The sequence below is a fragment of the Hakea prostrata genome, chromosome 7, assembly GCF_041222555.1.
Source record: "Hakea prostrata isolate BN-2017 chromosome 7, UWA_Hpros_2, whole genome shotgun sequence".
Taxonomy (NCBI): Eukaryota; Viridiplantae; Streptophyta; class Magnoliopsida; order Proteales; family Proteaceae; genus Hakea; species Hakea prostrata.
In genome coordinates, this window is record NC_142606.1 from 9,219,497 (window position 1) to 9,233,696 (window position 14,200).

Here is a 14,200-nt window from a genome sequence, read left to right on the forward strand (position 1 = left end):
TCGAAAAGAATGATAAAAAAAAGATGGATTAATGGATAATGAAGAGAGACCAAACTCCAAAGGAAGAGGCGATTCGAGAAGCGGTGGTTAACTGCTTACCGTGACCACAAAAAAAATTAGACGGAAATGAAGGTGGTTTTCCATTGTGACACTGCTTTATGTTTTTCCTGATTTTGGTTAAAGATTGCCAGCGACAGCTGAAAGAGAACAACGGAACTTGTGGTACTATGTACTCATCAGGGACTAAACCAACATGAAGCTTTGTCACTGCTCTCTCCTTCGCCACGAGTTCCCAATGTGGGGTCCACAGTCCACAATCCACAATCATTTGCATTTATCAACTTACTTCTCAGACAAGGCATTGAAAAGAAACCGTTGTACTCCCTCAGCAGGAAGAGCAGCAGCAGGTGAGGGTTTAAATCTTTTGTGATATTTCAAGCTGTACATAATATTGATCAATGTGAGCAATTTTGAGTTTGGGTCCAACTTAAATGTACAATATAAAAAAAAACTTGAATTTTGCATGTTTAATGGAATTTTGTTAAAAAGTGTGGGATAAAATAAATAGAGTAAATTTCACTAACACCTTCAAACGGAGGCCTTAAAGCACTAGTACCCACTTTATGTTTAAAAAATATTGAGACCTCAAAATTTGATTTTTATTAGATATATTTATTAAATTTGTCACTGAAAGCAATTAAATCACTGTTTATTTAAAAAAAATATTCCCTATAATAATCAGTGTTTGAAATGTTTTAAGTGACAAATTTGACAAATATATCCAATGAAAATCAAATTTTGGGGTCTCTATGTTTTTTAAACATAAAGTGGGGATGTCAATGCTTTAGGCCTTCATTTTGGGTGTTAGTGCAATTTGTTCAAATAAATATAAAATTCACATTTCTAATATTTCTATGTTCAAAATTCTTTCTTTCATTTTTATATTTCTTCACCCCCATTACATGTAGTCATAGGTCTATATATTTATCTTTTTACCCCTTTTCAATATAATAAACAAAGGGTATTTTTTATCCGAACCCCATGAGGTTTGGTCTATGTTATTTTTAATCCAAAAAAACTGAGACTTTGCATTTGTCTCCTTGTGCTATAGAAAGAAATAAATTTAAGGACAAATTTCGTTGATATGACCAATTTGCCTTTATTCTCTCTTTTTTTATTTATAATAATTTTCATCTGAACCCCCTAAAGTTTGGTTTATGTCATTTTTATTCTAAAAAATTTGAGATTTTGCATTTGTCTCTCTTGTGTTATAGAAAAAGTAAATTTAATGATAAATTATCACTTTTATAACCAATTTGCCCCTTTTTTTAATTAAAATTTTGTACATACACACCCCCACCTGCCATGAATCGTGACTCCCCTATTAGTGAAAAATTATAAAAAAATCATAAAATTCAAATAAATTTTAAAATTGACCAAAATACCCTTATATGTTAAAATGACTCAAGTACCCTTAACTTAAACCCTATTTGCAAAGTAAAATTTTAGTCAAAATGGATGAAGAGATTTCCCCTTCACCCATCTTCTTCATTTTCCATTTGTTCAACTCAATGAAGGAGCAAACACCCATCTCTCCATTTAAGATTAATATTTGCAAATAGGGTTTAAGCTAATGGGCAATTGAGTCATTCTAACATATAAAGGAATTTTGGTCATATTTTAAAATTTGTTTGAATTATATTTTCTATAATTTATGGATTAAAATGGAAGTCGCGATTTTCATGGTAGGTGGGGGTGTGTATGTAACAAATTTAAATTAAAAAAAAAAATAGGGGTAAATTGGTCATAAAAGTGATAATTTGTCATTAAATTAACTTTTTTTTGTATGAAAATTAATTTTTTTTCTATAATACAGAAGGAAACATGCAAAGTTTCAATTTTTTAAGATTAAAAAAAGACATAAACCAAATCTTAGGAATCTAGATGAAGAAAAGAAAGAAAGGAAGAAAGGCAAATTGGTCATAGAAACGATGATTTGTCCTTAAATTAATTTTTTATATACTACAAGTGAGACCGATGCAAGTCTCAATTTTTCTCAACAAAAAATGACATTGACCAATCCTAAGATTTGGATAAAAATGACCTAAAAACAAATATGAATTTCGTTCTCTACTTATACCTTATACCCAAATAAAAAAAGAAAAAAAAAAAAAAAAAAATCCGTGCCTTTACCCAAACGGCAAAAGAGAATAAGAATTTCCGTCCGTGGGCCCCACCGACTCATCGTAGCCCGTGGCCATCCAAGTAAGTGTCGTCACGTATTCCAATTTCCAACCATTTGATATCTTAAAATACGAATCTCGTTCTTGCGTAAGTCCTAGATTCTTTTCGCCAGTAAGATGTCACAGCAAATATTTTTTCCTTTTCTCAAAACGTAAAGTATTAATGTAGTTTGAAATACAATTACGCGGCTTGAGTCGCTTGACCTTCAGGGCCACTTGCAAAGCGCACTTTCCACCCGCCGCACCTTTTGTCAGTACCGGCAGAGCGAGCGATGTAGTAGTATTGTACTGCGTTCTTGATGAACAAGAAAAAAAAGAGATTCTGGAAAATTTCCACTTTACTCCATCACTAAACTTTCAGCAAGGAAGGTTCTGAGCGCTGAGCACTAAATGCATGGCTGAGGATCATTGCAGAGAGGAAGAAGCTAGCAGCACGGAGTGTACTCAACCAAACGAGTATTGTGTGCCGAACGGTGAAATTCCTCCCTCCATGACTGATGAAGCCCTAACAAGTTCGAATGTCAATAACACAACGAAAGACCCAAGGATTATCGCCAGAAAGTGAGTTTCCTAACTAACTCATGCTTATTCTTTCTGTATGGTTAAATGTTCTTGTCACATTTCTCCGGATTATGTGCTTATTTATTACTGAGTTCTGCTACGGTATATGTATAACCAGATATCAGTTGGAACTTTGTAAGAAAGCTGTAGAGGAGAATGTGATTGTCTACTTGGGGACTGGTGCCGGGAAAACTCACATCGCCGTCCTACTTATTTACGAGTTGCGTCACCTGATCAAGAAACCTCAGAAGAATATATGTGTTTTTCTTGCACCAACGGTACCACTGGTTCGACAGGTGATGTGAATTTCATACATGATTTTGGTTTCCTCTGTTTCATCTTTGGACCTGTTTAAAACGAAGATCCAGAAAACTTAAATATGAACGTATTACTGTCTCGTCTATCAGTGAACTCTTTGGTGCTTTTTCTTTTCAAATCAACGACTTTACCTTTGTAGAAAGACAATGTACATAAGCCTATTTCTGTCTCTAAATATGGTTGAAGGGCTATTGCGCAAAATGGAAGACCCTAATTCTTTAATCGTATCTACTTCAGATTATTTATTTGAAATATAATGTGGTGCATGGACCTGTTGCATTAAATATGTGAGTTGTTGGCAAAGGATGATAGTAATGATGGATGGTAGAAACCTTGAGTTTTGGGATTTTCATGTATAATTTTATCTCAAGTGATTCTACAGCATTGTCACCCTTTGGTATGTGGTAGTCAACTTGTGTTGGAATGTTAAATTGATTTGAATTGATTTGTATATGTGAGATTCAAAATGTTTTGTGTTACACAAAGAAGGGTTAGAGGTGATGTTATTCCATATTGGATACCTAAATAGATAATGGGTGGTCTATGGAAAAACTTGTTTGAATGGCTAACAAACAAGCCTTAAGGGAATAGACATGGTTTCGTATGACTCAATTCATGTATGGGATTATATTGGAAGATGCACAATGGTGTTATCTATCTCTTCTTCAACTTCTACAAGGATATTATATACTGCCCCAATCAGATAAGTTTTATTTTGATTGATTTATAGTCTTATACTTACTGCCCATATGTTAATTCCAACAACTCGTCACCACCAAAAGTGTATTCTTCCAACTCTTTCTCTTATACCCTTCTCTGTGACTGCTTATGGATGTTTGCCATAATTGGCACCTATTAATATCCTTCATGGAACTTCTGGGTACCCACTCTTTTCTCTGGATTCAGGATGAAGAATGAAATTGTATCCAAGTGCCTCTTTTTATTATTCCTGTGTGGCTGTAATATAATGCAAATGCTTCTTGAAATTGGGTTGTGGAGCTTCCTCAGGTACAGCATTCTCTCTCTCTCTCTCTCTCTCCATCTAGACGAACAATGGCATTGATTATGAGTACCTACTTCTATTATACCCATGGGGCTGTAAAGAACTGCAGATTCTTTTCGAAGTTGGCTGTAAAAAATGACTCTATCTCTCTGACAAAAGTCAGGTTCTCAGAATATTTGTCAGTTATTGTAAAAACTTAAGATGAGATACTGTTCATAGGAATGTAGTTATTGCATTGCATCCTATGATACAAGAACCGTCGTTGGATCTTATTATGAGAATTTGTTTTCTGTTTGCCCTGTTCTATGCTTGCATGTGCGTTTTTGTCCTTCAATTTGTGGTACTGTATTTTATTTTCAGGTTTTTTTTTTAATGAAGCAAGTGAATCTGCTTCTTCAATAACCTGTCACAACAATTTCCCTTATACTAATTATATGTTATTTTCCCCGTAACCTATATAAATAGTTTCTCTTGCGCTTTTTTCTTTCTTTTTCCAGTAAGTACTGGCTTATTTTTTGCAGTTTTATACATACTGCACATTTTTCTTGTCCATTTATGCTTCATTGGTGAGTTTCTGCACAAATACTTTGGGTCCTCCCCCCCCCCCTTCCCTTTTCATGCTAGGCTAATTTATTAATTAGTAATTTCAAGTTGTGTGTGGCTAGATAGTGATCCTTCCCTTTATTTACTTATAGCTATTTAGGTTTAATAGTTGCAACTTTTATCTTTGGTTTCTCTTTCAGCAAGCCAGTGTCATACAGGGGTCCATTGATTTTAAGGTTGGGAGTTATTATGGAAGTTCTAAGCAGTTGAGAAAACATGCTGAATGGGACAAAGAGATCGAAGACTATGAGGTTGGCATGATTCTTAAATAACATTTCCTTTGTCCTGTATTCTGCATTATTTGTGAAGATTGAAATTTAGCTGCATTTGTCAACTTCTTTGAAACTGATACTCTTCTCTGGGGATTAGTTAAAGAGGTTGATGCACGTCTCAGACACTTGGAAGGCACTGACAATAGGTTAGTGGTGCTAGGGTGATGGACCAAAACTGAGAGACTAGAATATAAGTGCAAAAAACTGTGCAGTGGACTTCAAATTCCCTATTAAAAGTTTGTTTTTGATGACAATTATGCAAATAGTGCTCTGACATAATCTGTCAGTGCTGCAATATTTGCTCCAATTCCATCCTTCTTGTGATACTCTATTTCAAACAAAACAAAGCGCAAATCTTAAGAAATTTCGATTCTATTTTGTCCCATGATGATAATAGCAACATTACGCCCTGAAAACACTACTATAATGATTAAAGGAGAAGGGAGAAGTTTGAATAAGTGAGTCATTGTATGGTAGGAGAAGATTTAAGGATTGAAACCGTGAAGTAAAAAGTTTGAGGCACACAAAATGTGACATAAAATCTGGATCAGTTTCTGACTGTAGTAGTTGTACACTTGTACCTTGGAAAGTACTACTGTTGCCACTTATATGGAGCATCAGTGCTGCTGTTCTACGTATGGCTGAATTGTTTCTCAGTCCCAAAAACATCCTTTCTTGTCATGCACAACATAAACAAAAGATGTATGACAAAGAAATATGAAATAAGTTATATATTTAAGTTGATTTCTTTTGGGAATGATTTCCCTTTCAAACAAATGTCATAATTTATGTATTTTCACGATTTTACATAAAACAAAATGGTGGGGGTTCTGTTGACACCCTGTGTATACTGTATAGTCTTTTATAGTTTTATGCTGTTGTCCTTGTTAGCTTCTGAATTTCATCTTCACATGATGTCTTTAATTTCGTGAAAATTTGTGTCTTTTATCCTGTATCTTACATTTTGAAACTTTGATCACTACTATAAAGTTAAATGGTTGAGGGATGGCTGCAATTTGTATAATTGTATCATGCGTATTCTGGAATATGGCCTCCTTGTGAAGTAGGGGTAAGCCCACAAGTCTTCGTACATTTGCCCCTCCCAGATCCTTCTCATGCACCAGGATGCTTTTTGTGTTCTGGTAAGACAATTTAATTACAGTACAAAACAGAAGAGGAATAACTAAATATCTTAGTTATTTGCTGAAAGAAACTGCTGTATAATCCTGCCGATGTTCAACCTTGAAGGAGACAAGGAGAGAAGCTGAAATTGTTTACTTGCCTCCATTTCACTTGATCTAACCCTTTAGAAGAGAGTTGCTAGTTCCTGAAGCTTGCTGAAGAAGTAAGATGTAGCTACTCATGACACTTGGTTGATTTCTAAGACTTGCGTGACCTTTTAGTAGGATAAATGGATTGAAAAACCATTAGTTTGAATTTTTTACCTAGTTGCCTTTGGTTTTCTTCTACTTACTGTGACAAAAGCTGTATAGGTACTTGTTATGACCCCTCAAATACTAGTGCACAATTTGCACCATTGCTTCATCAGAATGGAACAAATTGCTCTTTTGATATTTGACGAGTGTCATCATGCACAAGCACAAAGCAGTCATCCTTATGCACAAATCATGAAGGTACGCCGACTTCCCAACCTATTTACTTTCTTTCTTGACTCCTTGTAACAAAAGACCTGTTAACGATCTTGTAGTTCTATGAACCTCATGCATTGAAGCGTCCTCGTATATTTGGCATGACTGCGTCTCCGGTTGTGGGAAAAGGTAATACAACAATCTCTTATCTGTTATATATCAGAGTAGCTTTTTTTCTAGGGGTGGGGTTACAAATAGCCTAAAATTCCTTGAGAAAAGATGTTGGGATATTGCTGCTAAACTAACACATCACAACATTGGCTACAACAAGCAGTATGGCCAAAGTGGACCAAAGCCCAAAGAAAGACTAGACTGCAAGGTATGCCTCCCCAAACAACTTCAGTATGCAAGTACCCCCTGGCCAACTTATGCGCTGAGAGATTGCAAACAAATTCAGGTAAAGCTAAGATCTAGAGTCACTTAGCCCTAGTAAACCTACATGTCAGAAAAATCAAAACTAAGCCAGAACTTAGAAATATAAGCTGTATGGCCAAATCAGATTGGTTGGAGTTCGATCAAGCACCTTATGTGATGCAGATCCAGCCACAAATTAGGTTCTTTTTCAGTTAAACATATCAGATTTTGAATGAATTAAAAAACAGCATTGACGGAAAACTTGAGTCATGGGAAAAGCCCCATGGCCTGGATTTTGTGAGTTTCTTAGAGGTTGTATGGAAAACATTTTGTGCCCAGATTGGTAAATGGGCGAGAATCACTTTTTCTTGTGACTGTGCCCATTTCTCATTTCTGGCTGTTGAAATCTTGTATGGTTGTAACAGAATGGGCACAAAATCTTGTATGGTATACATGAAATGGGCACTTTTTATTTTTTAATTTTTAAATAAACCCAACTAAAAAAAGTTGAACGCATCTATTTAAACTTAAACAAACTGCATACAATGTGGTTAAACCCTGTTTATAAATTTAAACAAATTCATCTAATGAACATGCCGCTAGCTGTGTTGAACTGTGCCTTGTTCGTAAAGGCTGCATATCTGTGGAAAATATTCATCATCTTGGCAAATTTGACTTCTCATTCCTTCTATTTTCCTTGCAACCAAAACATAGCACTGGGTTTGAAAAGGCAAAATCCAGATAAGAAGAAGAATCTTGATGGGATCGAACCACCAAGATTCTTGCTGCTTCATCCTATCTTCTGCAGCTCATATGTGTGGTGAAATAGGTCTTCTCTATTAATCTACCATCCTCAAGACATACACCACAGGCTCAGGCATCTTCACAACTATCTTCACATTATTCTAGAAGGTGTCATTGAGTATGGTCAATTGTGCTCTCTTACCTTCTATGGTTGAAGAATCTTCCCAGTTAAATCACTGCTCTGATGCAAATATGCTCCTAAGGCCAATCTTCTTACTGTCAAAGCTTTGTAGTGCAATCCAATTGGTAGCAAATCTGGTTATGCCTGACCTCATTAGGTCACCCTGACTCCTGTCTCTCATCATCTTTAGTGTGTAGGTGTGGTTATAGATGAAGGTGCTAACTTTTCGGGCTTGCTCCACGGTCTTCTTCACAATCCTGGCATGACCCATGTCCTTTAGCATTAGGTCACTGTAATGAGTAGCACATGGAGTCCAAAAGAGCTTATATCTGTCTAAATAAAAATGTCTAAATTAGTAATGATTTATTGAACCATCAAGTCATCAACATAAAGTCATAAGCGTATATGTAATGTGTATTTAAAAATTAAATTAGTGCTAGAAGTATAAGTATGTTTTGATACCTGGGGTTCTCCATCGTCTTCAACCTAGCTTTCTTGTAGTTGGAGCCATTATCAGTCACAATTTGGATCACATTCTCCACTCCAACCTTCTTCACCACTTGCTTAAAAAAATTTGTAGATGTATTTTACATCCTTCTTCTCATTGGATGCATTTATTGACTTGAGGAACACTGTCCTCCCATCATAGTTCAACATGAAATTGATGATGGGCTGTCTAGCGGGACTAGTCCAACTATTAGCCATCATAGTCACTCCATAATGAGCCCACATTGGTTTCAATCCATAAATGTACTCATTCAAGTCCTGTTTATGCCTAGATGGATACACATTATATATCTCATTGGGGTAAGCCCTTGTACACCACTCCCAACCTGGTCTATCTCCTTAATCATATGCCTGTAGTAGGGCCTTTGGGTTGTATGTGCTGGAATACTATGGTACATAGCCCATTTAGAGAAATCCATACCCACTTTCTCATTCACACTCTCTCACAAATGCTTCAACTTCCTTTGCTTTTGCTCTGACCTCCTAAATAGGGCCGGATCATTACAAAGAATCTCAAGATCCGGATTTGTAGCATCTGCTGATGAAGCTCAGCTTCGTGTTGGTAAGAATCTCCTCCCTCACACTCTGGCTTCTCCTCATAATGACTTGGGAGCTATCTGTGCCTCCTATACCTACGGCCAAGGTTTAAAGTATCCCACGATACCATACGATACTAGCCGATACGTATCCATATTTGACCCAACCGATACGATACATCTCGATACGTCTCTCCATTGAATTACACTAGAATACATTAGCCAGAGCGATACAATACTCGATACAGGACGATACGTCTCTTAAAATCACTTGACCGATACGATACTCGATACCGATACTTTAAACCTTGCCTACGGCTCTTTAGAGGACCCACAAACTATAGCTCTTTGCTGCCTCCTCATCTTATCAATCCTCATCTGCTCCCTACTCATCATCATCACCCTCCTAATTTGTGCAGGCTCTAAGTCAAGCTCACATTCATACTTTCCTGGCTCCTCTCGATCAAAGTCCTACTCTCCTAGATTTAGGAGCTTATCTAGACAAGCATCCTCGAACTCTTCTCTCTGTGTTCTCCTCTTGTTGCTCTGTTGGTTTCTAGTAGCCAAGTATTGTGCCATTGCCTTCCTCACCATTGAGGGCACCTTGGTGCATTTTGTGACATTTTAGTCCCCTCCAGCTATATGAACCTTCAGTCTAGTGGCCCCACCTCTTCCTATTTGTTTTTTGCAGTAATTACTCTCACTCTTCTTCCTATCAATTGTCAGTGGCCTCTCGTGTTGCCAAGCTATGTCTGACATATTTGAAGAGAGTGCTTGATACAGGAAATACACAGTAAGTATCTTAAAAAGCTCCACAATATGCTCAAAAATTACATACATGCTTTTAATAATAATCTCTTATTTTTAAATATAAAACAAAAATTAATTAGTATTTAAATAATTTAAAAAACAGGTAAAATACACACTAAGTATCTTAGAAAGCTCCACAACATGCTCCAAAAATTACATACGTGCTTCCACTAATACTCTCCTATTTTTAAATATAAAACAAAAATTAATTAGTATTTTTTTAATATTTAATTAAAAAAATTATTTTAATATCTTTGAAATAATAAAAATAGATAATGAACAACAAAAAAATTGATTCAACTCCATCATAGCAATATGATGTCTCACATACATTAATTTGAAGCTCATACATCTACTATACATATACATTTTTAGCAATATACATGATTTATAAAATAAGTTTTAATAACAGAAAAAAATACTTGGAAGAATAAAAAATTAATTTTGACACCACAAATCATAGATCAACACTCCAGTAAACATACGTAAATTTGGAAGCAATCCAAGTAGATTTAAGGTATAAACAAAACAAAAATAAAAAAATGGAAAAGTTGGTTACTTACCTTGCAAGATTTGAGAAAACCCGCCAATGGAGGGACCAAATCTAGTGTTTGAATGAAATGGAGTTCTATAAGTTAGGTGAAATGAGGGATGAAAGCAAGAAAAACCAAATTTTTTTTCTTCGAAACTAGGCAAAATCTAGGGGGGGCGAAACTGGAAAGATTCAAAATTCTGGGTTTTTCGCTTGAAACAGGTGACTTTGTTAGTCAGGCAAGTAATGTTTTGGCCGATACCTATTGATATCGAAATTTCGGTACATTTCGGCCAAAACATTGGACTTTAGGGAAATATTTGTAATTTTGTTTCTTTTTCAAATTTTCCCAAATTTTATACCATGATGTCTTCATAGTTTCATATTAATCAAGTTATTTTCCATAATATGACAACAATTATTAGGTTTTTAGGAGGAACTGAGAAGAATTTGATGGATGAGTTACAGAGGATAAAAATTCATTAAACTACACGTCTAATTTTATGTAAGAAACAGAGGTGGGATGACATACAAGAAGAGTGGAAACTTGATTGATTCGAGTAGATCTTGAAAACATGGGAAAGAATCATATTCAGATAAAAATGTAAATGGGAATGAAGGTTACCTTTTCTCTTGTTCAATCCAAATTGAGGCACTGTAGAGCTGGAAGCAGAATGTAGAAATTGAAGGGAGAGATTGCAAAGACAGTGAGAGAGATCTTGTTCTTGTTCTTCTAATTCTTTGTTCTTGCAAGAGAGAGAGAGAGACTGCGTGAGGGTTTCACAGTCTGCCTTCTTTTGTTTCTCTTCGTTTCTTCTTTGAATGCATTGCGGGTTTCACAGTCACAGCCAACGTTTTTAGGGATTTCTATTTTTGAGTCAAATGACCTGATTGCCCCCCATTTGCGCTTTGGCCATGTTGAACCCAGTTTGTGTCCCGCATTTTTCACAAGATTCTGCCTGTGCCCAAGAAACTTCAATTTGGAACTTCTTGGGCATGTGTGCCAAAACATCCTGTCTATACCATTTTCTTGAACCAGCACACTTTCTTTTTTACCTGGATTATGATACAAGATTTTACCCATTTCTGTGGCCAAAACGGAAATGAGCACAGAATCACCCCTTCGGGATGGTTTCCAAACATCCACTTATTTTCTGCAATTGTTTCTTCTTCCCTAAGCTTGCGGCAGCGCTAGAGATAGTCAAGTTCAGCAACCTTTGAGTTATCTTCCATCCCCATCTAGTAAGTGAAACCCCAGCATGTTTCCTTACCCTCTTAACCTCCCTAACCCTTGTGCAAAACACCCCCACCCCTCCTTCATCCTTGTGGCACAGCAGCGGTGTCTTCTCATCAGCAAAAGTGCTACATCCCCTACCCCATTTAACCCTGTCCTTCCTCCATTAGGATTGCACCTTCCTTTCCCCTCCAATCATCTATTAAATTACATCACAGCCCCATTCTTCGTGAGTTTTGAAGTTTTCTACAATTCATCTTCAACCTCTAGAACTAGAAACCCCAGTTTTACTAAATCTCTAGTACTCCCAGTCCCCTCAACCAAACTGTAAACCCTTTTAGGACTACCTTCTCTACCCCCCCCCCCCTGGAAGGCCTAAACCTAACCATAGTGCTATACACATCTGGAAGCCTAAATCTACAAAACCTAACTTGGGAATTCTCTGAAATTACAGTTTGTGTAACAGTTTTTTTTTTTTATAATAAATTTCAGACCTGATTCTAAGTTCTAACCTAGCTGAACCTAAATCCCTATCCAAATCAAATGTATGCCTACCTATATTGGGAACCTAAACAAACCTAGCTGCAGAGTGTTTAAATATAATCCAGCTGCTGTCCTTGAAATCCATATCTGAAGTGCAGACTTAAGGTCTACAACAACAGACTTAAACCTAAATTACGGCTGGTTAATTAGAAGAGAGTCGTCCTGAAGACTGGCCCAGACCCTGGGTTATGTCACTAGGATTTTCCATGGTGCTCTTAGCCACATTGAGTTGAACTACATTTGGGGTAGAAATTCTGATGTGCTGAAAGTGATCTTCTGCTCGTGAGTTCAAGTCTGTTTAAATATGGAGTCTTTGTCCATTCAAAATTTATCTCAAAAAAAAAAAAAAAAAAAAAAAAAAAAAAAAACACAAAACACTGTGCTTGATGAAAATTACCACAAAAATCTTTTGGAGTCAAAGTCATGCACCGTGCTTCACCTTATTTCTTATAAACATTATATGCTCTCACATTTATATAGCTGAATAACCAAGTAAAAGTCACATCTCAATGATTTTCCTTTTACTTGACTAATATAGGAATTGCTTCTGATGCAGTAGTCAAGTTAAAATGAATCTAAAAAAATATATACAATCGGTTAAGTAACATTAGAATACATTAACATTGAAGCATCAGGTGGAACCATGAAACCAAGAAAGTTGTTTTCTATGTACCTGTTTGACTGTATTTGGTTCAATTGAGAAGAACTACCAAGAAAGCTATTTCTTATGTTCCTGTTTGACTGTATTTGGTTGAATTGCTACTCTTTCAGGTGCATCAAAAGAAGGACTACCAATATGTATCAACAGCCTTGAGAAATTACTTGATGCAAAGGTGTGGTCTGCAGACTATTAATTGAGAAAAGCTTTTGATTTATTGCCTGTTAGTCTGCTTCGTATTCTTGCAGATTACTGAGGAACTGGAGGAGTAATTTCTGTTAGTTTACCCCAATATGGATGTTTAAATTCTTTATACACTGCATAACATGGCTTGACTTACTAGGTTTCATTGATTTTTTCCCCCCAGGTGCTGCATGGTCCTTACCTTCTGTTTTACATATTCTTTAGTTAAATGGTAACATTGGGAATATGTAGCTATAATGATTAATGAGTGATGAGCTTTATAAGTGCAATATCTGCTCCCAGTTGATTATTCACTTTGTGAAAATTAGTATATAGATAAAGGAGCCCTAGTTTATCAATATATGACCATTGACTAAGCCCTTATGGATATTATACAGTGTAGGTGTTGCAACCCTCTCGACAGTGAACCAGTGATTCCTTAAGAAAACCAGGATCTAGTTGGACTTGATTAATAGTGAAGCTCGAATACCAATAGAAGCAAAATCGAAGTGGCAAAGAGACTTAATGTGGTTCACAAACTAACGCAATGTGTTATGTTGACGGGCAAAGAAGATCTTTCATGATATAGGAAGAAAATTACAATGGAGATCTCTCAACCAATCGTAAAAACAGTGTTGCATAACTCTCATTGAAAATCCTATGGTGAAAATCCCTGAATCTCATGACGATACCATAAAAAAAAAAACCTAAGTTACATATTTATAGAGTTTTAATTAGGTAAATGAGTTGACTTGTCCTGCTTCCATCATAGATTTAAAAAAAATGTGTCATTCAGGTCAGTCAGCTACCAAAATAAGTCGGTGTGGGTCAATGTTTAGAGTTTGGTATAAGAATTCGGGTCACACATAACAAATCTCCACCTTGACTTGAACTTTCCAACTAACAAAAACACAGCTGGAGAATTTTGGGCTCCTCTACATAGATCATGGTCACAAGAGAAAAATTGAAGGATTCCTGAATCCTGATGCTAATCGGGCTGGTTCTTGGTTAATAGATGATCTATCACAGATTATTATATTTTGGTTGAAGGAAATCTTGTATCCTGGAAGAGTAAGAAGCAGATGCTGGTTGCTCAATCCACAGTAGAATCAAAGTATTGAGCTGTAGTACTTGTCACTTGTAAGCTGATGTGGATTGGGCAGTTTGTGGGGGAGCTTGGCTTTTTTCACGAGTGTTGTATGTCTCTCTGGTGTGATAATTAGGCTGCTATTTATGAAGCTTCAAATCCTATCTTTCACGAGTGTACGA

At 36.2% G+C, this 14,200-nt stretch overlaps 1 protein-coding gene across 4 annotated transcripts in view; it reads left to right on the plus strand.

Moving 5' to 3' along the window:
- Positions 1-2,360: 2,360 nt before the first annotated feature.
- Positions 2,361-14,200, plus strand: part of LOC149009526 (dicer-like protein 4) — a 57,270-nt gene continuing 45,430 nt past the window's right edge. For 2 of the 4 annotated variants that reach the window (XM_089160594.1, XM_089160596.1), the window contains exons 1-6: positions 2,362-2,804; positions 2,923-3,100; positions 4,869-4,979; positions 6,494-6,634; positions 6,709-6,778; positions 12,862-12,923. In XM_089160594.1, the coding sequence (XP_089016720.1) occupies positions 2,638-2,804; positions 2,923-3,100; positions 4,869-4,979; positions 6,494-6,634; positions 6,709-6,778; positions 12,862-12,923 (729 nt within the window). In that variant the 5' untranslated portion in view covers positions 2,362-2,637. Of the gene's footprint in view, positions 2,805-2,922; positions 3,101-4,646; positions 4,692-4,868; positions 4,980-6,493; positions 6,635-6,708; positions 6,779-12,861; positions 12,924-14,200 lie in introns of all 4 variants that reach the window. The other 2 variants (XM_089160593.1, XM_089160595.1) reach the window with 2 other exon arrangements.